Below are 23,762 nucleotides of genomic sequence, written 5' to 3' on the forward strand. Positions count from 1 at the left end.
AGATTTGAAACAAAAAAAAAGTTTTAATTTCAAATTTCGAGCTGTGAAACTTAGACAAATTGAAAAAATTATGATTCGATTAAATATAATTAAATTATAATTATGTTTACTGCAGAATAGCAAAAAGTTTTGGAAATTTTACTTTTCTTTTTACCAAATACCAATATTTTTTTCAGCTGGTTTTATTTGGGGGGGTTCAAATAATATTGGCCTCAATTTAGCTCCATAATGCTGCGCTCAGTTTGAGTGCGGGCGCTCTCTGAGAACTGTGATAATTACGATCAGGTTGTGCCTGTATTGTCTGTACTATCATAGCTTTTATGAAGCCATTTTATGCAGCATGAGGGCGTTTTTGATGTCTGTATTTAACACAGTAAGATAGCACTTTGAGCGGCGTTTTGGATGCACAGTTTATACGTGATACAACTTTACTTTTTACATTTGTCTTGAGACATCTTCAGACTATGATAACAGACAATACAGCCATTTTCTGACCGTAATTATCCAAGTTCTTAAAGTCAGTAAATCCACCGGGACTGAAGTTATCAACCTCATCAATTTTGATTGGTCCTTCGTATAAGCCCCGCCTCAAATAATTATAAAATTATGCATGATTAAATTATAATTAAGTTTATTGTAGAATAGCAAAAAGTTTGGGACATTTTACATTTTTTTGGCCAAACACCAATTGTTTTTTTTTTGTTTGTTTTTTTTAAGTGTTTTATTTGGGTTTGAAATAATATTGGTCTTAATTTACTTCCATACTGCACGGGCTGATAGACAGCATGCTAAAACACTGCTTGTTTTATAAGATTTTATTCTGTTTAAAGTCACCGAGTGTTACTGTGTTTGATGGCCTCTTTTTTTTTATTATTTTTTTTTTTAGACTAAAACAATGAACATTCATGCATTAATGGATGGAAATATTTGAGTTTGTTGTCTGACACCCCAGTCTGAACGTCTTCATGTGTCTCTTTGTTTCTCTCCTCAGTGCGACGTTATTTAGAGACATAGCATATGTTATGTACAGTTCTAGACGTCCGGTCATCGTGTGCTGCCCTGGTGATCAAAACAAAGATACCCCACAGCGACCAGAAAGAAACTGGATGATTGACAGAGAAATTAGCCAATGATTGAGCAGGCTTTGTCCTACTGACCAATCAGCGCTCACCATGTCAGGCAATCTGTTCACTGGGTCAATGATGGCTGCTTCCTCGGTGCGATGGCTGAAGAAATTGTTTATTTTTGTGTTAATATGCCCTTTATGTGTGCCAGCTTTTTTAAATATAGAGGAGTTGACTGAAATGAAGTATGGAATTCAGATTCTTCCGGACCCCGTCATCTTGGGGCAGGTGAGCGAGCTGTTATTGACTAGCTTGCTAGCTAGAATGTTTGCTAGCTGTCGCTGAATAAATGCCGTTAATAATAATATTAGCATGCAGGTTTTATTTCACTCAGAAACTTGTTTTTAACTTATTTATTTATTTAATTATTACAATTTTAAGTTGTTATTCAGTGACGTGCAGATTTGTGTTACAGAACAGCTGTCACTACGAATATTCACTAGTAAACCTCAAAAAAAGAACAGCAAAACTAAAAGTTACTTTTAATTTATTTATGGATACATTTAAGCTTTTTTGTTGTGTTTTAACTTTTTTATTATTACTATTTGAGATTTCTTAGGCTGCATTTTTAGGACCACATTTAAATTTATATAATTTATTATTATTATGTATAATAAATCACAAATATTTGTATTTAAACACAACGTCAGTACAATATTTAGTACAATACTCGAGACTTAACAGAAACAGAGGGAAAAAAAACCACAGTGAACAATATAAACCAGAGATAGTCAATAAAAGAAAAGAAAATGTGAGGTCTGCTCAGTCAGAAATAAAACATTTAAAACATTTCAATAATCTAATTGTTTTTGTACATTTTTGTATTTTTCTATAGAGGTTAGATATAATTCAAGATTTCTTTCTTACTTTTTTTAAAAGGTGATTTTTTTCTGACAATTTTTTCTTATGAATATAATATTTTGCCAAAATTATGATACGGTTAATTATATATGCTCCATTGGAGGGAAACATTAAATCATTAAACATAATTAAAATGATGTGTTTAGGGTAAATTTCAAACATAAATGGTTAAGAACGTCTGCGTGTTTCCACAAACGCCTGTCGTTAAAAAAAATCTTTATTTACAATTTCAAGGACAATACAATAATAGACCCGTCCAAACAGAGAGAAAATAATAATAAGGATAAAACAGCAACTTTAATAAAATACGGACAATGACTAAAAAAAACCTAAAACAATAATATTAAAATAAAGAGAAGCTAAAGGTTTCCTAAGAGTCAAATACTTTATGATTTATTGTAAAATTTCACAACAATTTTAGTTTTAACGTGTTTAACTCATGACAAAAGAAGTTGTAGTTCCCTACAAAACACGCAAATTGTAAAAACTTGCTTTTATGTATATAAAAAATGACCAAGTATTATTATTATGTTAATTATTATACAGTGCAATTTATTGTTTATAATTCAATTCAATTCAATTCAATTCAATTTTATTTATATAGCCCAATATCACAAATTCAATTTGCCTCATTGGGCTTCATGCCTGTAGTTTTTACAGATGCACAGATGGAGTCATAAAATATGCACAATAGGTAAAAACTAAACAGACTATAAAGAACGGTCATCCCTGTCCTTAGACCCTCCCTCCCGGTAAGGAAAAACTCCTAAAAAAACCTGAGTCAGGAAAAAAAGAAGAAACCTTAGGGATTCCCACATGAGGGAGAGATCCCATCCCAGGACGGACAGGCGATACCAGAACGGTTATAGAAAAGTTAGCTGCTAAAACTGCATATATGAGTAGAGTTCATTCATATAGAGCTGCGGGACGAGTGATGATTAAGTCCATAGTCCAGATGAAGCAGAACTGCAGTCCACGACCAGGAGCAGGAGGACAGACGACCCACCAGGAATCACTCCCACTCAGAGATGCAGGATGGTGTCGGGGCTTCATCCAGATGGGCGGGGCTTCGTCAGGATCACCAACAAGTCTCCCGGAAACTGCAATCTCTCCCGGTCTCCCACAGGGGAGTCGGAAAGAAGGAAAAACATAATTGAACCAAACAAAATGTTGTTTTTTTTCAGTTCAGGGATATTCAGAAATGTATTAAAAAAAATGAAACAAATCCTCCCAAAAAGTTGAAGTAAACATAGAATCATAAAATAAAAGTGTGTTACAAAAGTACAGTTACAACATTCAAATCGCCTTGAAACAAAATCAGAAGATGGATAAACTTCATTGATAATTTAAACTTTCTGGGAAATAGGAAGCTTGAAAAAGAAGGATCTTTGATATTCTGCATCAGTTTCAGAAAAATATTTTAAATTTGAAAAGAAAGAGATGGAAACAGTTCTCTGTTAAACAGATTCTTTACTTCGGCATGTGGTGTGTTTAGACTAAGACAGAGGAGGTCATGATGGTGTCCAGTAAGTACAAGCAGCTCTACGAGTGCCGCCTCCCAGTCCAGGCGGTGCGCTTCCATCAAGATCCAGCTTCCGAGCCGGACTCCCAGGGATACACCGGACCGGACATCCCGGACCTGCTGAAGGCCATGCACAAGGCTCCATGTCTGCTGAAGGTGAACTCTGTTCTTATTGGTTAAACTCTGAGGTGAAGATGGCGGCTGCCTCTCAGGTGTAATTTGGCTGATGCCGGTGTTGTGCCAAGATAGTTATCCCTTCACAGAATTTGTTCCCTGAACCTGAGGCTCCAGAGCTTCCCGTGGGTCCTTTATCCCTTCTTTGTGGCTCTTTGGTGTCAAGAACATTTCTATTTCAATAAAAACATTTTTTTGTTCATTTGTTTTAGTTAGCAAGATTTTGTCATTTTTTTTCATGCTCAAAAGTAAAAATAAGTAAAAAAAAAAATAACAAAAAAACAACAAACTGTTACAATTCAATTATTGCAAATAATGATAGAAATAAATGCTTTAATGGTCACAAAACTATATAGAGAGTACCAGAATGTTTATAAAACAGTGAAGTGGGATTCTGTGGCTCTAGTTAACAAACAGGACCAAATGTCTCACAAGCTGCGTTTCCATTACACTTTTGCGCAAAACTTTATCGAAATTTCTAGAATTTCGATAAAACAATGTTTCGAAAAAACAGCGTTTCCATTAAACCATGATTATGCGAAAAACTCGAAGTAATTCCCGCGATAAGTCATTAAAAAAACATGACGACGGATATAAACACTATTTTCATGTGCAGTAGATTCATTCACATTTCTGCCACGGAGCTAGCTCTCAGCCTTCCCATTCAGAGAAGACGTCTACGTCTGATCCGAGCCTTGGAGCGGCAGGCTCCTTAAACGTGGGAGCGGCGTAGAGTCAAACAGTTTTGGGAAATCGTGGTTGAAGAATTCACCGAAGAGCTGTGGATTCAGCATTTTCGCATGACACGCTCAACTTTTGATGAGCTGTGCGATGCTGTGGGACCTCTTGTGGCTCCCGCTGTGCGGTGCCCAAGGCAGCCAGTTGCTGTGAAAAAGCGCATTTGACCAGCTTTTCCTGCTTCCTGTCCGAAACGTCATATCCGGTTAATGGTCACGTGACTCGTTTGTTTCGAAAAAAGTGTTTCCATTACAGTTTTTCGAAAAACTACTGTTTCGATACGGCCCAAATACCACCTCCTCTAAGCGCAAAAACTTTATTTCGAAAAAGGCGAGTTTTTTCGAAATTGTGGTGTTTCCATTAGGAGAATTTAATATCGAAATTCCGTTTTTCGAAATTTCAGAGTTAATGGAAACACGACTACTGACAGCCTTGGGGGCGGAGCAGACTCTTCCTGAAAGGGGCGGTCTCACGCTGTGACATCAGCACTTGAGGACCCGCTCGTTTTCATGGGTATGGGAGGGGCTGCTGCTGAGAGAGCAGGTTTTAGAGGATTACTCAGAAGCACGAACGGATCAGAATACAGATTTGACGTTCTTTACAGTGAAGAATATAATAAAAGGTCAAAAAGTGGATTTTTGCTGGTATGGCTGAACAAAACATGAGCGCCATGACAGGAGGAGATAAATTGTGGCAGGGATATCTATATGGGGTCAAATCAGGATCAGCTTAAAGTGAACGAAAAAACAGATTAAAAACTTGAAAAATAGACTTTGTAACTGAACTAAAAGTAAAATTTGAAAACAGATTGTAAATAAAAAAAACCAGAAAAAACAGTGAAAACTTGAAATATTTTTTTTTAAATTTGAAAAAAAAAAAAAAGAAAAAATGTTTTTTTTTTAATATGAAAAAAACCTTTGGCACAGCAGCTGTTCTTTAAAGACACTGTTGTGTTCTAGAGACTTGGGAAAGAAATGGTCATAAATCTGGTCTAAGTTTGAGCCCCAACAATCCATTTTATTGTTTTTTTTTTTTTTTTATGCCACTCTTTTAAATCTGCTTGTTACCTACTCACTTACCGCCTCTTTATGACGGTTTGCTTTTTGGTTTTATGGTGAAAGACATAAACTCGTTTTAAAAAATGCTTGTGACATTAGGTTGGACGATGTAAATGAGGATTTTAATACATATTTTTTCTGTTTGAATTGCTACAAATTGTACTTCTAGAGTCTGAAGGTTTTTCACTCACAGGTCAAATAAAGTCCATATTTAATAAGATGCTTTTTCTTTCTTGGTTCATGCAGACTAAAGACTGGTGGACGTATGAGTTCTGTTATAGTAAACACATTCGACAGTACCACCTTGAAGGTAACTCTTTCTTTCTCATCGTAATTCCACACATTTCTGTTTAACTTGATGTTGACTTGAATTCTTTTTATCCTCAGACTCAGAAATTAAAGGTGATGTTCTCGTTTTGGGATATTATGAATCTGAATTTGACTGGAACAACGAAACGGCGAAGGTAAATTGGACCATAAATCGATGTATTTGTCCCAAACGTTTATCAGAATTCATGGTCGTGAAATGAGCTGCAATGAAATGCATTTGATGCTGAACCCTGTGAACACATGAACCACACAGATGCATGTTTAATTGTTTCTGTTTGTAGAACCAGAAACTGCAGCATCCAAATCCTATAAAATGTTTTAGAAAGGCTGACTGACCACGTTTTAGAATAAACGGTGACGTAATCTGACACCACGGCCCTAAGTCAAAGCTTTAAGCTGTTTATCATTTCAATTGGATGAACAAACGTGTTTCTCATTTAAAATGGCAGAGTGGAGCAGAATTCAAAAGGAATCAGAAGTAAAGAGAGAACAACAATGAACAACGATGAACAAATAAACTAGAACAGTTGTTCTCAATGCATCAGACAATGAAAAGAAAAAAATACACGGCGACATAACGAGGATGTACGCACAGGGGGCCAAAATCCAAAACACACCTTAGATCGAACAGGATAAACATTTATTGAGGACTCTAAAACTACATTTTTAAACATTTAAAAACGTAACTTTTTAACATACTTATGAACTAAATTTATAGCATTACCCGTGATTATTCTAGTGTGGACGCTGTAAGCTGAATTTGGCTGCTGGAGATGCTAAAAAAGCTGAAGTTGATAGCCAGCTAAAATGTAAGCTAAATGCCAAATTAGTCTAAAAAAATAAAAACAGTTTAGCCTAAACAGCTAGCATGTAGCTGAAAAAATAGTTAAACTTCAAAAAGCTTAAGAAACGGGACAAGCCTAAATCAGCCAAAACAGCTAGCATGTAGCTAAATTATTAGCTAAACTCCAAAAAAGCCTAAAAAATAAAAAGGCTAAATTAACCAAAAACAGTTAGCATGTAAATATTAGCCTAACTCCAAAACAGTCTAAAAAAAACAACAACAAAAAAGCTCTAAGGTAGCCAAAACAACTACAATGTAGCCTAAATATTAACTAAATTTCAATTTAGCCTAAAAAAAAAATCTTACTAAATACCAAAATAAAAAGCTAGCAGAATGCCAATTTTTAAAACTTTTTAAAACTGTAACTTTTTAAACATAATTATAAATAATAAAAAGGTAGGAATATTATTCCAGAATAAATCAACTTAAACCTTAAATAACTTCCAGTATTTTATTCTCCGTATAAATATATTTTGTCAAAATTATACAAGTTTGAAATAAGCGCAAGATAACATCGGGCCATTAATAACAATAAAATAAAATGATCTGGAGGGCCGGATCCGGCCCCCGGGCCTTGACTTTGACACATGTTGCATATACCACAGTGGTTGACAGGAAGTACGTACTGGTATGTTTCAGAATGTATTTAAAGAGTTCCTCTCTTTATGTTCCAGGCCTCCAAACAGCACAAACTGAAGCGACACCACAGTCAGACCTACGTCAACGGCTCCAAATGTGACCTGAACGGAACCCCGAGAGAGGCGGAAGTTCGGGTGAGAATTTGTGTTAAACTCTCGACTTGGTGTCCTTTTCTGCTTTATGTGTGTTGAGTTTGACCTTTTCACTGTGATAATCTAAAGCTGCATTCACACCGAACACGATTCGCGCTGCAGAGACGGCCCGCTCCAATGGTAATGAATGGTTCAGTTCAGGCGCGCTCTGAGGAGAACTGAAGCCCTGCGGCGTGATTTAACCGACTGACGCAACGCGAAAGTCTGCCAGCAACTCAATTTGAGTGACGAGGCGTGAAGCGGGCGGCACGGCCAAAATGTAAATACCTGAAGTTTGATGGGTCGCCGCATCCCATCAGCCAATCAGGGTGCGGAGGCTGCCGGCTCGGGCCTCATCAAGACATTAAAAAAAAAGAAAGGAAAAAGGTCTCCTAATTTTATTTTCCCCCTCGGGTTACTAAGAGACGGTCAGCCTTCAAGCTCAGACACAGAAACACAGAGACACAGTGGAAGCAGCTGTCAAACAGACACAGCCCCCTGTACCGGGAAAATCTTTTAATAAAAATCGTAGAAACCCAAACATGGAGACATGATTACTGATGTTTTTGTAGAACTCGCCACAATAAAGAAACCCGATTTCTCAAAATCCTCTGTGTCTTCATACATTCTAAGTGAGATATCCACAGTCAGAGCGGGTAGCTCCTCCCACATGCAGCCAAACATGGCGGCAAACACATTTTTTTGACAAGCAACAACCAACAAATTTGTCGTGCAGCAAAAGAAGGGCGGGGCATGCAAATTTGTCACGCGAATCGCATTCTGTGTGAGCGCACCTTAAAGTGGTTGTATTGGAGCTTTAAAGTGTACACTCGGATCAGCAGATCCTGATGCCAGGATCAAAAAGGCAAAACGGCTTAATTTACTATAAACCTCTTCAAACTGGACAGTGCAGCCAAAAGTCTGTTAAAGGATCAAAACAGTGCACAGACATGGCTGAATCATGGATGGATACGCAAACAAACTGGAGTTAAAGCAAATAGATGAAGTGAGAACATCAAAGTCCCCCCATGATAATGTTATAAAACATTCCCAGTAGTGTTTTAATGATGATTATGAATTTTTTTAACAAAAATCACTCAACCTAAATGTCTTTAAAAGTCATTTTTCATGTTGATCTGAAGCCTCTGTTTCCAAAATCTCCTCTGAGTGGGCGTGGCTTTGGGTGCTCCGCCCCTGATCCCCCCATCTGATTATGATTGCTCTGTCTCACTAGTGTAAATCTTCATAAAAACATCCATCAATATGGGTAATGTCCATCCGTATGGTTCTGATCCGGATGTCAGCTGGACGAGGAAGTGAAGATCTTCATGGACAGAACTTCCTCCCAAACCTGATTCTTTCTCCTTCCAGTTCACCAAAGACTCTTTTAGCTAATTCTCCAATGTTTATTGACTTGGATATTTGTTTAACTCTTCATTTCAGTTTGTCTGTGAGGAGGGCTCGGATGACTACATAGCGCGCGTGGATGAGCCTCAGTCTTGTCGCTACGTGTTGACCATTCACACGAGTCGGACCTGTCAGCATCCGTACCTGCGGCCGCCATCCACAGCCAAGCCCCAGGGCATCGTGTGCCAGCCGGCGCTGAGCGCCCAGCAGTACATGGACTATGTCAAGGCTCAAGTCTGTGAGTGGACCAGAAAAAAGAATGTCTCAGCTAAATATAATAAATAGAAGAGATGTTCATTGTTTGAATTGACTCAAGATGTGCCTTTTTTTTCATCTCTTTGTTCTTTCTCCTGGTCTTCATCTGTGTTCCAGCGGACACAAAGCGCAAAGTAGAGCAGATCTCTGAGGAGCTGAAAAGTCTGGATGAGATGTTAGCCGGCAACGGCGGCGCAGAAGGAAGAGAGGAAGTGAAAGAGGAGGAGACTTCACCTGAACTCATTAATAACAACAACCAGCCGGATGAAAAAGGTTCGTTTAAATGTCATCAAATAAAAGTAGAAACTTTGCACATATATGTAAATATTTTTTATTGCTAAACATTTCTCGTGTGTCTAAACGCTTTTATTCTCCAGCAGGTTTGGCTGATGGATCTGAAACTTCTGAGTTTGAAGAAACAGAGTTTTGGGAAGGAGTTAAAAAAACAGACGCTGTGGAAACATCTGCCCGGCAACAGGAATCAGAGGTGTTTACTATAGAATAGAAACATTTCAGTTTTGATAGTGTTGCAATAGTCTGAATCAAACTGCATTGTGAGAACAAATACATTTAGTTATTGGTTTAGTTAGGGTTTCCTCGTTGGATTTCTAATAGCAAACAGCTCTGTTTGGCTCCGCCCACCACAGAGGATATTATGTTTTGCGTTGCAGCCATTGAATCGACGTTTATCTTCCGCCTTATTTAATAAAATAAAAGATCGCTTTTGTCCAAAAACTACAAGTAAATGCTGTAATATCTCTTAATTTCAATAAAACCACAGAATATGAAAAAAGTTTAAGTTTATCTCAGACTGAGTTTTATTACGCTGATCTAACGGCTGAGGGCGTTAATCCTGATAGATTAATCGCGTCCGTTAACGCGTTAGCGTTCACAGCTCTACTATGTTTTTATTTTTACTTTATTTAACCAGGAAGTAAATCCCATTGAGATCCAGGGATCTCTTTTTGAAGGGAGTCCTGTTACACACCCCAAGACCGGTCATAGAGTTCAAATACGCTAAAAAATAAATATGATGAAATAAAACGGATGAATTTATTTCATTAAAACAGCTGCAGGTTAGTGATTTCATTCCAGTTCCTTCATAATAAAACTGAGGCAAAGTTATGAGCTTAAAAAGCTGAAATTGAAGATCTAAATCGTCTCTTACCGTAGAACTTAAGAAACTGAAGATGAGTCTAAAGTGTTTCCCTCTGGGTTGACTGCTTTGGCCACCTGAGGGTGTTTGTCGGTTCACCTGAACATTTCCAAACCTGAACATGAATCTGTCATCCTGACAGGCAGAAGATTATGTCTCACCAGCAGACAATGAAGTCCTTGATGAAGATGGTGAAGGTACTTCTCAATTAATCCTAAATGATATTAGAATGTGCCTGATGGAGACTTAGTCCTCCATCACATCATAATGTATGTTCATTTATGTCATTTTAGTAGAAAAATTCAACTTCAAAATCATCACAGACCCAGCTGACCTGATGAAGTTTGTCCAGCACCTGAAGGAAAGCAACAGAAAGGTTTGTCCTCATTATGTCTTCCCTACATTTCTCTTCTTCACTCTGTGGACTAAAATATTTAATCCTTTTGCAGAAAGCAGAAAAGCAGGCTAAAAGTAGGTTAGAGAAACCACCGACAGACGCTGCTGCAGAGGAGCTCAGAGAAGAGGAGAAGGATGAAGATGAGCAGCTGCTACAGGAGTTCGAGGAGGAGGTGGTGGACGTGTCTGTCCCATCAGAGAAGATCGAAGAGATCAAAGAAGAAATGCAGAAAGAGTTCGACAACATCATAAACGAGGTAGAAAGACAGAAAACGGCCTGTCCTACTTTTTTTTTAGATCGTTTCTCGTTATAACAGATAGTGGATCTCGTTTAGGGATGTCCAGATCCGATCACGCGATCGGGATTCGATCCTGATCCCATGGTTGATGAGTCGATAGATATCGGATATTTAATTTATTCTTATTATGATCAGCGCTTTATATTTAAATCTTATTTTTCTCCATAAATACTCCAGTAGAAGTCTGCATGTGATGAACGGATCACAAAATGTTATTCCTGGAAAACACAGCAGAAAACGGCATCAGTTTACGGGAAGCTAACATAACCAATTCAGTCAAGCTAGCAAGATGATCACAGATTCAGACTTCAGAGATCAATAACTCTTTTAAAAACACTTTAAACTGACAGCAAGTGTGTCTATTGGTTTGTCTTAACACAAACAACAACCTCTGAAGGCATTTCAACAGAAAAAGACAGTTTGTATCTTTTTATTGTTAAGCTCAGACAGACGGCTACACACCAGCTGCTAACTGCTAAGCTAAGTGCTAGCTCCATGATTTAAGATCAGCTGTTCTTAACTACTGTGGTAATAAAACACAAAATGTGATTTAAAATTTAAGAGTTTGAATAAGAATCGCATAATCTTAAAGCAACAAACTAATAAATGGTTCTAATGATATCAACTACATCATTTATTTTTAAGAACTTTAAATAACAGGAATCACATTTGGTCAAAAATGTTCAATAGCTCTAAAGATTTTAAAGCTAAAGTCACTAAACTTTCTCACATGACTAATTATCACTTATATAACAAGAAAATTGTATTTTTTTCCTAATTTATATTTGCTCTATTTTTACTTGTTTATTAAAGCTACTTCACAGAAGTGTTTTAAGTTTTTAATGATAAAAGAAGGTTAATGAAATATAAATAAGGGACAACATGAATCTGTTTAAATTTGTTTATGTTTTAAATGTGTTACAAAAGTATCGGATCGGGACTCGGTATCGGCAGATACACAAAATCAATTGAGTCTGAATCGGATCGGCCCCAAAAAAACCTGATTGGGACATCCCTACTCTCATAACAAGATCCACTATCTCGTTATAACAAAGTTTGTTTTGTCGTCATAACGAGATTCACTATTGTGTTATGATGAGATCCACTATCTCGTTATAACAAGAAAACGAAGTTTGTTTTGTTGTTCTATCTCGTTATAACGAGAAAACCAAGAACCTCTCTCTCTTTCCTGCATGGAGACTCAGAGATTTTACCTGATTTACCTGAACTTTCATGAGAAATAAAACAGTCTTTCAACAGCACAGCCGTGAGAGAAGCTGACAGAACAGTTGGAATGATCTTAAATATATTTTAGACAAATATATAAACATTTCTCTGCTTCTTTTCAGATAATTTTAGGCCTTCACTGAAGGTTTTGCAGGCCTGACAGGACACCACTGTGTAATGAAGAGAAAATGATAAAAATGTAAAGAATTAAGTAGTGCAGGCCGTTTACAGCTTTCTTCCAGAAACTTATCGTAAAAATATTTACTATAGAAGTAATTTTGTGTTTGTCCTGAAGGCTCAGCAGGAGCTGGAGACAGAAGGTCTGAAAGGAGAGTTCGATCGCACTCAAGCTACTCAGACACTGGAAACCACTCTGGACAAACTCCTGGATCACCTGGAGGAGAAAGACGCTCCAGAGCAGCAAGCCGTCCAGAGAGGCAGTGAAGCGGCCGGCGGCGGCGGCGGCGGGTCCACCCGCGCTCCCAAGCAGCCAGGTAACAGTCAGTCAGGCAGAAGCGCTGCATGTCCATTTCATCTTCCCACGCCGTCCACGACAGTAGATGTCTGAATCATCCTTCATCTCAGCAGAGACACACCTAGATTCAGAGGGCGGTATGTTCCTTTGCTGCCACTGATGTTTGTGGGTGACGTTAAAGAATCTTAGTGAAGTCACTGGACGACATCCCGTCTCCATCCTGATTCCGGGTTTGAGGTGAATTGTCTCTTTTGTCCCCCTCTGTCTTGTCACCCAGACCAAGCAGCTGACGACCATGTTAAGATCAAAATTACTAAATATAAGACAGGCAGCAGCCTTGATGGGGAGTTCAAAGTTCAGGAGATGGGCGAAGGCGACCCCCAGTGGCAGCACATAAAGGACGTGGTTAAAGAGCAGCTAGAGAAGGCAGGACTGAAGGCAGAAGGTATGGAGGAGGAGGAGGAGGGCTTTTCCACTTCTTTCCTTAAGAGATTTTCCTTCTCTCATCTTCCAAACACACCACCTCATTTTAATGCCTTTCAGCGGTGAGGCCAAAGGGAGTGCATGTGGAAGGTGTGTCACTCCACGTCTTTTCTTCCTTTCTCATCCTTCAACTTCCATTCCATTCTAACAAACATGAAAACGTTTGAACACGCTTCAAAAATGTTTTTAAGCAACACATTCTGTTTCTCCTGAAGGTAAAATCGAGGTGAAGATCCTGACGAGGAAGAATGTCGAGGAGGATGATCAGTGGCTGACTGAGGAAGATACCAAGTCCTTCAGGGAGCTGCTCATCAACCTCCTGGTAATTGGAAAACTGTGAGACTCGTACATCAACAGGTCGTCCAGGTTTGGGTTAACCCTTCAACCCTAAGCCTCAAAATGTCCGCCTGGATGTTTCTGCTAATTTTGACCATGAAAGGCTCTGAGAATGTCCTGTCGATGTGTGCTGTCGCCCCTTTTTCCAGAAGACATTGAGTTTTCAATGCCTGTCATCATTTTACAAATTATTCTATTTCATAATAGTGTTATAACAATTTAAAATGATAAAAAGCCACAAAATCGAAATGTGATTTTTAGAGTTTTTAGTAAAAAAACTGTGCAAACTAGAAAGGTTGTATTACCTGTGATTATACTACTGTGAAGCTTTTTGCTGAAAGTAGTCGCTGAAACTTTTTGCTGAAAATGGTGACGCAATTTACTTTAATTTCTGAAGGGACTTGCTGAAAATACAAAAGCTATTGCATAATGTTAGATTTGCTAAAATACTGGAAATGTCATTAAAGAACTATAAAAGAGCGCTGATTTTGATCTAAATTTCTCAAAGATTTGTTGAAAAATTGCTTAAAAATCCCCAATACATACCAATTTTACAAAAACATTTAGGTTGTTGCTTAAATAAAAACACCAAATTAGCCTATAAAAACCTCAGTAGGTAAAAAATTAGCCAAAAACGTTAGCATGTTGCTAAAATATAGACTAAACTCTAAATTAGCCTAAAAACCCCTAGTAGATAAGAAATTAGCCAAAAACATTAGCATGTTGCTAAAATATTTGGTAAACTCTAAATTAGCCTACCAAAACCTCAGAAAATAAGAAATTAGAACTCTTGATTAGCCTAAAGACCCCAGTAAATAACGTATTAGCCAAAACGTTAGCATTCTGCTAAAATAGAAGCTAAGCTTTAAATTAGCCTATAAAAACCTCAGAAAATAAGAAATTAGCCAAAAACGTTAGCATCCTTCTCGAATGATCGTGTTAATAATTAAAAAGTTACAGTAAATCAAAGAACAGAAACACTGGATAGTGAGGAAATAAGACTATTCCAATAGTGGAACAATGAAGCTCAAAACGCTTCATTCTGAGCTGGAAACATGTTTCTCAATCGTTCAGAGGAAGGAAGCTGTAAATGTGTTACTAGGTGGTAAATATCTCTTCAGGTCAGCGGGGAGCGGGGCAAACAACAACCAGGCCTGTTTGAAAGAGGGAGACCGGTTCATTTGGTGGACAGTAACTCCACTGGCAAGTCCTTCTAGTCCAACAGAAGGAGTCCATGAAAGAAAACCAGAGGTTTTAGCTCCGCCTCTTGGTTCTGCACTGCTGATGTGCACAATACATGGTGTTATTATGAAGTTTGAGGGTTTTTTTGTCAGAAATGTCTTCCTACTGTTTTTGATGTTGTAAATTGGAGCAGTGTAGGGCTGATTTTTTTATTTTTTATTTTTAATCATTCAAGATTAAAAAAAAAACCCTCATTGGTGTCAAAATAAAGATTGAAACTCTTTTATAACAAAAAAAATTAAAAAGCCACCTTTTTAGTGCTATTTTAATCTTTTACTGCACCACAATGTCACAAACTTAAATAAAATACCTCAAAATGAGGCTTTTCACAGCAACTGCCAGGTTAAAATTGAGATTAAAATCGATTAATCAGATTAATCGATTTTAATCGCAATTCACAATTGATAATTAGATTAATCGATTTTTGATTCATCGATTAATTGGTTTGTTTGATTAATTTGATTTTAATCATCAATTAATTTGATTGATTAATTACAGGCCACGATTAATTAATCGCACCAAAATTAATCGCATGACAGCACTAGATTTTACAGTATCAGCCATGATTTTTATGTCCACGTCATGAACATTTGTAAGCATTAAAAATAGCGTTTTCCATCAGTCCAGCAGTCACTGTTCCATCTTTATGTCTTCTGATTCCTGGTGGACGTTTCTTCTGTGGGAGCCTCACTGAACTCTGTCCGTGGTCATGTGACCCTGGATCTGACACTGGATCTTTTGTGCCCCCCCCACAGACTGGAGGCACAGAGGAAGTTTACAAGGAACAGAAGAGGCAGCAGGAGTTGGAGAACAACTACCGGTTTGTGTGGGGAGAGAATCAGGAGGACTCTCAGTCGTCCAGCACATCAGACTCTGACGACATGGACGTATGAGCGCACGCCGCCGCCGCTTTGCTCCTCCTCTGCCGGGGAATTCTTCAGGAAGAAGATGTGATCACAAATCGGGGAAGAAATCCTCCTGATTTCCTTATTGCTGTTGAATCTAGGAAATGACACTTTAGCTCTTTGCACATTCAGGAAGAGCGTCTGTGTGTTTGTCTTGAGACTGCAATAATCCGATGTCTGACGGCATCGTTCATGTGTTGCACAGTGTCTGCTGTTCTAGTGCAGTTAAATAAAACTATTATTTTCCCTTTAATGGGATTCTGTTTTAATAAACCAGGAGAATAGCCGGCTGACGTACGTTTGGTTCCAGTTTTCCAGCTTTATTCCCGTTCAGAAGTTAAGTTTGCTACAGCGGTCTACGCTTTAGCCATGGATGATCTTTAAGGGGACTTGTGAGGTTCTCCACTGAAATTCATTTTGATATTTGTAGGATTTTTCTTTTAGCTAAAAAAGCAGAACATTACAAAAAACTAGCTGATTTACATTCCAGTTCTTGGAAATCTCTTGGTTAGAAGTCCCTTTAGAGATGCTTTGATTTGTGCATAAACCAAATGATCAGATTTCTGTTTTTCCACCTGTTGGAAAGTCTTTTTGTTCCAATATGAGAAAAGGCTTCAGGTGATTTAAGTCTGTTAAGAAAGTTTTGTTTAATTTAGCAACAAAAATCCAAGCTGGAATGCCCACGACCCCCTCAAACATGAACCTAAAGGGCTGACTGTACAGTTTACCTATTGCCCTGTGGAGCTCTGTATGTTCTTTATGTCGGTGCTTCTTACATGAGAATTAAGATATTTAAGTAAACGTGCTTTCAATTTCTGCCTCTGTCCTTCATGGAAATCTTTGTTGACGTGCTCTCCAGTATTCTGTTACCATCCTGTGTTTGAGCCGCCTCTGATTATCATGAGCAGAACGTGGTCACGATTGAGACGAACCGTATCTGAGGTAAGATGTGGGGAAATGCAACAATATTCAAACCTTCTTAACATTATCAGTATTGGAACAAGGACATAAAGAGATTAAAAATTCAACATTTTGTTTAATCAGTTTAAATTTGTTTGATTCTGAAGGTTTTATCCTCCTCCCAGCTTCTGGAATTCTTTGGCTTTGAATTTGAAAACTAAAGTATTTCTGTGTCATATCAGGTTAATTGCTACTTTACCGGCTAAGTTTAGAATTTTCAGACTTTTACTCAGATTTAGCTCTTTATTATATAGTGCACAAGTAAAAATGGTGAATTCCATTTAAAGTCTCCATATGACTTTTTTTTTTTTAATAAAAAAACATTCCCAGTAATGTTTTAATTATGATTATGACATTTTTCAACAAAACCCCACAACCTAAATGTCTTAAAAAGCCATTTTTCATGTTGATCTGAAGCCTCTATTTCCAAAATCTCCTATGAGGGGGCGTGGCTTTTGTTGTTCCACCCCTGGACCCCCCTTCCCCCAATTATGATAGCTCTTTGTCAGCTTTTTGTCAGCTGTCTAGGCTAACCTAGTTTTTTTTTTTCAGGCTATTATGGCATTTAGCTAATACTTCAGCTGGCAATCAGTTTCAGCATCTTCAGCTATCAGCTTCAGTGTTTTTAGCCATCAATTTCGGCATCATCAGCTTCAGCATTTTCGGTTTCAACGTTTTTAGCTATCAATTTCAGCTTCAGTGTTTTCAGCTATCAGCTTCAGCATTTTTGCTATCAAGTTCAGCATCAACAGCTTCAGCGTTTTTAGATATCAATTTCAGCATCATCAGCTTCAGCGTTTTGGCTATCAGCTTCAGTATTTTGAGCTATCAATGTCAGCATCATCAGCTTCAGCGTTTTCAGCTATCAATTTCAGCATCATCAGCTTCAGCGTTTTCAGCTATCAATTTCAGCATCTTCAGCCTTAGCGTTTTCAGCTATCAATTCCAGCATCTTCAGCTATCACCTTTAGCGTTTCCAGCTATTAGCTTCAGTGTTTTTAGCTATCAATTTCAGCATCTTCAGCTATCACCTTTATCGTTTCCAGCTATCAGCTTCAGCGTTTTTAGCTATCAATTTCAGCATCATCACCTTTAGCGTTTCCAGCTATCAGCTTCAGTGTTTTTAGCTATCAATTTCAGCATCTTCAGCTATCACCTTTAGCGTTTCCAGCTATCAGCTTCAGTGTTTTTAGCTATCAATTTCAGAATCATCAGATTTAGCGTTTTCAGCTATCAATTTCAGCATCTTCAGCTTCAGCGTTTTCAGCTATCAATTTCAGCTTCAGCGTTTTCAGCTATCAGCTTCAGCATTTTTGCTATCAAGTTCAGCATCATCAGCTTCAGCGTTTTTAGATATCAATTTCAGCGTCATTAGCGTTTTCAGCTATCAGCTTCAGCGTTTTCAGCTATCAGCTTCAGCATCTTCAGCGATCAATTTCAGCATCTTCAGCTATCAACTTTAGCGTTTCCAGCTATTAGCTTCAGCATTTTTAGCTATCAATTTCAGCATCATCAGCTTTAGCGTTTCCAGCTATCAGCGTCAGCATTTTCAGCTATTAATTTCAGCATCTTCAGCGATCAGCTCTAGCATCTGTAGTGGCCAAATTCAACTTACAGCATTCACACCAGCAACATTGCTGGCAATGTTTTATAGTTCATAATTATGTTAAAACTTTAGGGTTATTAAAGTTTTAAAAATGTAGTTTTAGAGTAGTCAGTACATTTTTTTTCTTGTTCAGCACCGACCTAAGGTGTGTTTTGGATTCTGGCCCATTGTGCGTTGAGTTTGACACCCCTGTGATATAATATAGCCAATAAAAAAGTATTAATCATAAAATTAGATCAACATATGACAACACATGATACATTAGAACAGTTTTCCTTTGATTTTCAACTGTTGTTTATGGAATAAAATGGATACTAAAATAATGCTTGAAAATGACTGAAAAATTAAGAATTTGAAAAGGAAAAAATTCTTAAAAAATAAATAATGACACTAAAGACTTGGCTTTTGCTCCACCCATTCCTGGGACATGTGAGACTTTACCCAGAAACACTCAGAAAAATGCAACTATTGAAAATCATGTAAATACTTTAGCTCAGGTGAAAATCGCCTGGAGATAGTTCTCTAGGGTTAAAAGTCCTTTTGAAGTTGGGTTAAAAACAACCTAACTTGGATTATTTTTAATTCTGGAGTTTTTAGTGAAGGATTACAAGTTGTTGGGATTTAGAATTACGGTACTAATAACATTTTGGGTTTGACATTTATTTTTTAAAGCATGTTATCATAATTCTGTTTGACTGGAACTCTTTATTTGAGTAGAACATTTATCTAGCAGGGAGTAGGTTGTACAAACAACCTACAGGATATGAACACTTCTGAGCAGGACGCAAAACCTGGAGTACAATGAGCTGCTCTTGACTTCTGTCAGTGTTTGTGGACACCAGACTGACTATGTTCTTGTCTTTAGTTTGCATTTTACATACATTTGTCTAAAACTGTTCACTCTGCTTAAAGAGAGTTTCAAATATAGTTTAGACTTTATTTAATTTCTTATTAAGATGTAAAAGATGTGTTTATAAAAGCTAAAAAAAAAATCCCAATATTTTTGATAAGGTTGACAGAAAAACTTTAGATCTGCAGTTTTTTTAAGGAATCTTCTGTTTTTCTGACAGTGCAGTTGGATTCTGAGCCACATATTTTTAACCCTATAAAAAAATACATTTAAGACGTCTCAAAAGATGTCACACATTTACGGCTTTAAAAAACTTGTTACAATAACTAAAAGTTTAACCAAACATCAGTAAGTTTTAAATCATTCTGTTGTATTTACTTATTTCAAGTTAACAGCTTTGAAGACACTTTTCTGCTGTTTTAGACGCACAGAAACCTAATATATCAGTAATTTACAATTTTTGTTAATTAATGTAAGCAGATTGTTGAATATTAAAAAACCACATTCTGGGTGTATTTGAAGTGGATTAAATAAATGTTGCACCTGTTGATCAATTTGACTCTTAACATAAACACATAGTTTAAACAAACCAACATTTAAAATTTCAGGAATGAAAATCACTTTATAAGAAGTTGATTTTAGAAGCAATTTTCCATCTATTGGGTGAAATCTCCCCAAAAAGTTTAATACGTTTTCTCTCTTTTTACGATTAATTTAATCAAATAATTTACGGAAAATTTTGTTTTCGTTTAGTTTGTGATTATTGTGAAAGTAGATGATGTGTCCACCGTCCAAACTCTTATTTTGTAAGTTCGTTTAACCGGAAGTGGTTGCTTATGTGGCCGGATGTTGTCGTTAGTCGGACAGATGTCGCTAATGCAGCGGTGTTGTGCAGTTTTTCCCGTTCGTTTTCACCTCAGTGACCGTCTCATTCGTTTCGGGGGTGTGGTTGGCGTTCACCCGTCGGTCAGTCCGCTAGGAAATGTTTATTTTAAAGGTTTAGCCGCGAGGCAGCGGAGAACAACTCACTTCTAAAGTTAACATTAGCTCTGTCGCTCCACTAACCGAGTAGCCTGCTAGCTTACTTTAACTGCACAAAACAAAATATATACAACTTTTAAAGTATGGAGCATTAACTTTAATTGTTTATCTATTCAAAGAAAATGATTTAAGCACATTTTTGAACAGTTAGCTTCCCCTTTTGATGAAGCTGTGAGTTAACGGTCGTGGATGGATGTCTAGCTCGGCCGTCGTAAAGCGGAAACGCTCCTGCTGTCAGAGATGTCACTGACCCCGCAGTGAGGAGGCTGTAGAGAAGCGCAGCGGGATGGTGTGTGCGTCACCTCTGCTGAGTAAACCACACCTCAAAGAAGGAGTGACGCCGAACACCGCGACAAGCCTCGGCGGCGGTCATTCGTGCGGTTCCAGCGGCCTCGTCGCTCATCTGTCGGAGCGGATCCCCGCCGCCGCAGCAGCTCGTGCCCGCTCTCCGTCTCCACGTGCGCGGCTTCTGCAGACATCGGGTTCAGCATGAAGGCCGGGAGCTCCAGGTTCTCCTTCTACTCGGGGTTCGTCGTGGGAACGTTCGCCCTGTACGTGTTCCTGCGGCAGGTGTGGTTCGAGCGGACTGCGCCGGACACCGGCAGCTTCGCGGATCTGGGCGAATTCCAGCAACAGCTGGAGGAAGAGAAGAAGATCTGGAAGAAGGAGAGATCCGCACTCTTCAACCTCAAACACCCTCACCACATAGGTACGGACTTCCAGATGAAGACGGGAATACTTTTGACGTGCCAAACTTAAAGTTGTAGTTCTTATTAATAATGTCTGCTGTGAATGTTAAGTTTTATACTGGCGGCCCGCGGGCCATTTGTGGCCCCCAAGTCGATATTTTGCGCCCCCGCCTTAATATGAAAGTTCAACTCCACCAAACAAAATCTGCATTTTATGATAGCTTTGTATTTTCTTTGTGTTGTTTGAGCTTTATGTTTAAAACTTTGGTTTGCTAGCGTCGTTGGATCTGGTCTCAGTAAAGTCCAGTTGCTAGCGTCGTTAGCTCCTGTCGTTTCACAGGAAACGCAGAAGATATTGCTGAGTTGTACATAGACATGATCAAATGCTCAGTGAACTTGTTCTGTAGACATAGACAACGGACCAAAGTTATAGACCAGGGGTCTCAAACTGGCGGCCCGCGGGCCATTTGCGGCCCCTAAGTCGATATTTTGCGGCCCCCGTCTTAATGTGAAGGTTTAATGTCTACTAAGAAATATCTGCATGTCCACGCTTCTTTGATGATAGCTTTGTGTTTGCTTTGTGATGTTTCAGCTTAAAACTGTATTTGGTAGCCTCGTTGGATCTGGTCGTCAGTAAAGTCCTTAGCAACAGTTGCTAGCGTCGTTAGCGCCTGTCGTTTCACTGAAGATATTATTTAGCAGTACATAGGCATGAACAAATGTTCAATAAACTTGTTCAGTAGACATAGACGATGAACCAAAGATATAAAGACAGTGGACACAAAAACATATTTTTGGCACAAGTAGAACCCCATACGGCCCAGACTCCGCCTTCATTGGCCCCCGAGGTAAACTGAGTTTAAGAATCCTGTCCTAGAGCGAGTGAGCACTCTCACAATGAAGTAAAACTTCCCGTTCTGCGTGTACTGCAGTAACTGCCTCGTGGCACACAGACCAAACTTCATCGTTGAAGTGGAGGTACTGGTCTGATCAGTTGTCATTGTCTCGCTCAGAGTTACTCCTTTAGTCACAAAAAGCTGACCTTTGGTCTGCAGTTTTTCACCTTTAACTTCTTTAGTATTTTCCTTTTAAAATAAGGCAATAAACTCATAAAAACGTGATGCATTCTTTTTTTAGGAGAGAAGATTATGATTTTATGTTGGTTATCTAAGTTTATTGGATAAAGAAACTACTGAATGTTCTTATGTGTCAAATGTCATTAAATATGTGGAAAGAGGGAAGTAATTCTTCAATATGATTATAAACCACAAGCAGTAGAGCGCTCATAAATGAAACTATCTGCTCTTATCGTAAAAAACAAACCTGTATCCTTTAGTTTTAGTGTCAAACATTTTACTGTTGTGTCAAAAGTTTATTCTAACTTACAGATTTTAGACATTATGATGAAACAGAAGATGAGTAACGAACAATATATTTATATATCATTTGTTGTAAGTTCTTCACATTTATAGTAAGGAAAGTAAACTTCATGGTTTATCTCCCTAAAAAGAGGCAGTTACAAGCCCAGATCATAATACCTCCACCACACCGCCTGTTCCCGTGCTTCTAAACGTAGATGTGTTCTTTAGTTTTGGTCCTCCTGCTTGTTTCCAACTGTTGATTACTTGGAAATGTCAGCGAGTAGAGCAGGAACAGCTGGACAACAGCAAGGAGGAAGCTATCAGAGATGAGCCTGAACACCAATAAGATAAAAATGTCATCCGATTTTATTTTATCAAATGACATTTATACCAAAAGCAAAACTTTCCACTTCACTTTCTTTATTTTTGGCCACTCTTAGTTAGTGCTGGGTGATATGACGATACATATCATGTGAGCGTTAGAAAAGTCCCATTTCTCTTTTATCGTTTATATCATTTCTAACCTAATTTGATGAATTATTAAACCTAATATTTAATTAAACCGCCCAAAACAATTGCATAGGTGTTGCCGTGTCATTGTGAACACAAAAGTCCATGAAAATGAAGACTTGACATTGCAAAAAATAAGAGATAAACCAAGCTGTGGAGTAGGAGTACTCGGATACTCGCGATATTCAAGTACGAATATCCACAACGTCCAAGATCGCTGATTTGTAATCTTTATAAATATAGTAAAACATCATGTAGTAAAATATTTACTGCTGTGAAATACTGAATATTGTTGGATTTTAATTTATGAATTAAAAAGAACCCAAATGTGCCACATTACTGTCACAGGAAGTAAACAAATCTTCAAAATAAAGTGTCGGTGAAGCTTCTTCTTTTCAAAGTAAGACCAGCAACTGTTTTTTTCGGTTAAAAATTGAATCTGGACTTCTGCTTACTGACATAAGTCCTAAAAAAAACAAAAAAACAACAAATGAGCTTTTCCATGACCGCTTTAGCTCCAGTGTTTTAATTATGCTAATTCTTCCACAGTTGACACAAGTGACATAATTCTAGTGGAATTTTGTTCCAAAATGTGTTTTTCTACTCAGGAAATTGAAACTATTGAGCACTTTAAAAGATAAAAAGTATTTTTTAACCAATTCAGTTTAAATACCTTTTGATTCTTGAAACAAATGTGCTGTCAGCCACATCTGTCCTCATTTGATTTATTTTATTGCTCTAAAAAGTTTGTTTCTCAATTGTGAATATTCAATTATCTGTAACTTAAAACTAATCTATAACAGGTTTTTTCAGAGAATAACTGAAACTATACTTTATTGTCTTTTATCGTGATATATATCACGATAAATATATTACAGTTAGAGGAAAAACCTTTAGTTTCACAATAAATAAACGATAATATCACCTAAAAAAGTTCTAAATTCATTCCAATATATTTTTTCCTTTGTTGGTCACTTTCTTCCCACTTTGTTTTTTAAAACAAACAAGCTTTAACCCTCAGAATGTGTAGATATCTACTTAACAAATAACTCTTCGCTGCTGTAGTGTGTATTAACGATGTACCAGTCCCTCCAGAATGCTGCCTTTTTTTGTTTTTTCTAATAGTTTTATTTGTTGTTTTTT

The 23,762-nt window shown here is 37.7% G+C and overlaps 2 protein-coding genes across 7 annotated transcripts in view; both read left to right on the forward strand.

Moving 5' to 3' along the window:
- The first annotated feature begins 910 nt into the window (after positions 1 to 910).
- os9 (OS9 endoplasmic reticulum lectin) lies at positions 911 to 16,418 on the forward strand. Of its 3 annotated transcripts, none has more exons than XM_024270595.2 (15): positions 914 to 1,352; positions 3,481 to 3,663; positions 5,724 to 5,787; positions 5,865 to 5,941; positions 7,326 to 7,424; positions 8,865 to 9,066; positions 9,201 to 9,356; positions 9,461 to 9,570; positions 10,382 to 10,436; positions 10,533 to 10,615; positions 10,689 to 10,892; positions 12,457 to 12,655; positions 12,914 to 13,081; positions 13,335 to 13,441; positions 15,453 to 16,418. In XM_024270595.2, the coding sequence occupies exons 1-15, from the start codon at positions 1,173 to 1,175 to the stop codon at positions 15,588 to 15,590; spliced, it is 2,025 nt and encodes a 674-aa protein (XP_024126363.1). In that variant the 5' UTR covers positions 914 to 1,172; the 3' UTR covers positions 15,591 to 16,418. The 3 variants fall into 3 exon arrangements, with proteins under 3 accessions (XP_024126365.1, XP_024126363.1, XP_024126364.1); XM_024270596.2 differs by having other exon boundaries at positions 9,464 to 9,570; XM_024270597.2 differs by lacking the exon at positions 12,914 to 13,081 and having other exon boundaries at positions 911 to 1,352.
- Positions 16,419 to 19,850: 3,432 nt separating this feature from the next.
- c1galt1b (core 1 synthase, glycoprotein-N-acetylgalactosamine 3-beta-galactosyltransferase, 1b) overlaps positions 19,851 to 23,762 on the forward strand; it is a 9,210-nt gene continuing 5,298 nt past the window's right edge. For all 4 annotated transcript variants that reach the window (XM_024270924.2, XM_036212060.1, XM_024270925.2 and 1 more), the window contains exon 1: positions 19,851 to 20,768. In XM_024270924.2, the coding sequence (XP_024126692.1) occupies positions 20,549 to 20,768 (220 nt within the window). In that variant the 5' untranslated portion in view covers positions 19,851 to 20,548. The remainder of the gene's footprint in view (positions 20,769 to 23,762) is intronic.

The sequence above is a fragment of the Oryzias melastigma genome, linkage group LG5 (assembly GCF_002922805.2).
Source record: "Oryzias melastigma strain HK-1 linkage group LG5, ASM292280v2, whole genome shotgun sequence".
NCBI classification, from domain to species: domain Eukaryota; kingdom Metazoa; phylum Chordata; class Actinopteri; order Beloniformes; family Adrianichthyidae; genus Oryzias; species Oryzias melastigma.

What these genes read in the sequence shown, in the direction of transcription:
- os9 (XM_024270595.2), top strand. Translation starts at nt 1,173, where the DNA reads ATGTCAGGCAATCTGTTCACTGGGTCAATGATGGCTGCTTCCTCGGTG. An exon ending in AGGCTCCATGTCTGCTGAAG is followed by an intron (nt 3,664 to 5,723) that starts GTGAACTCTGTT and finishes TGGTTCATGCAG; the next exon opens with ACTAAAGACTGGTGGACGTA. An exon ending in CCCGGCAACAGGAATCAGAG is followed by an intron (nt 9,571 to 10,381) that starts GTGTTTACTATA and finishes TCATCCTGACAG; the next exon opens with GCAGAAGATTATGTCTCACC.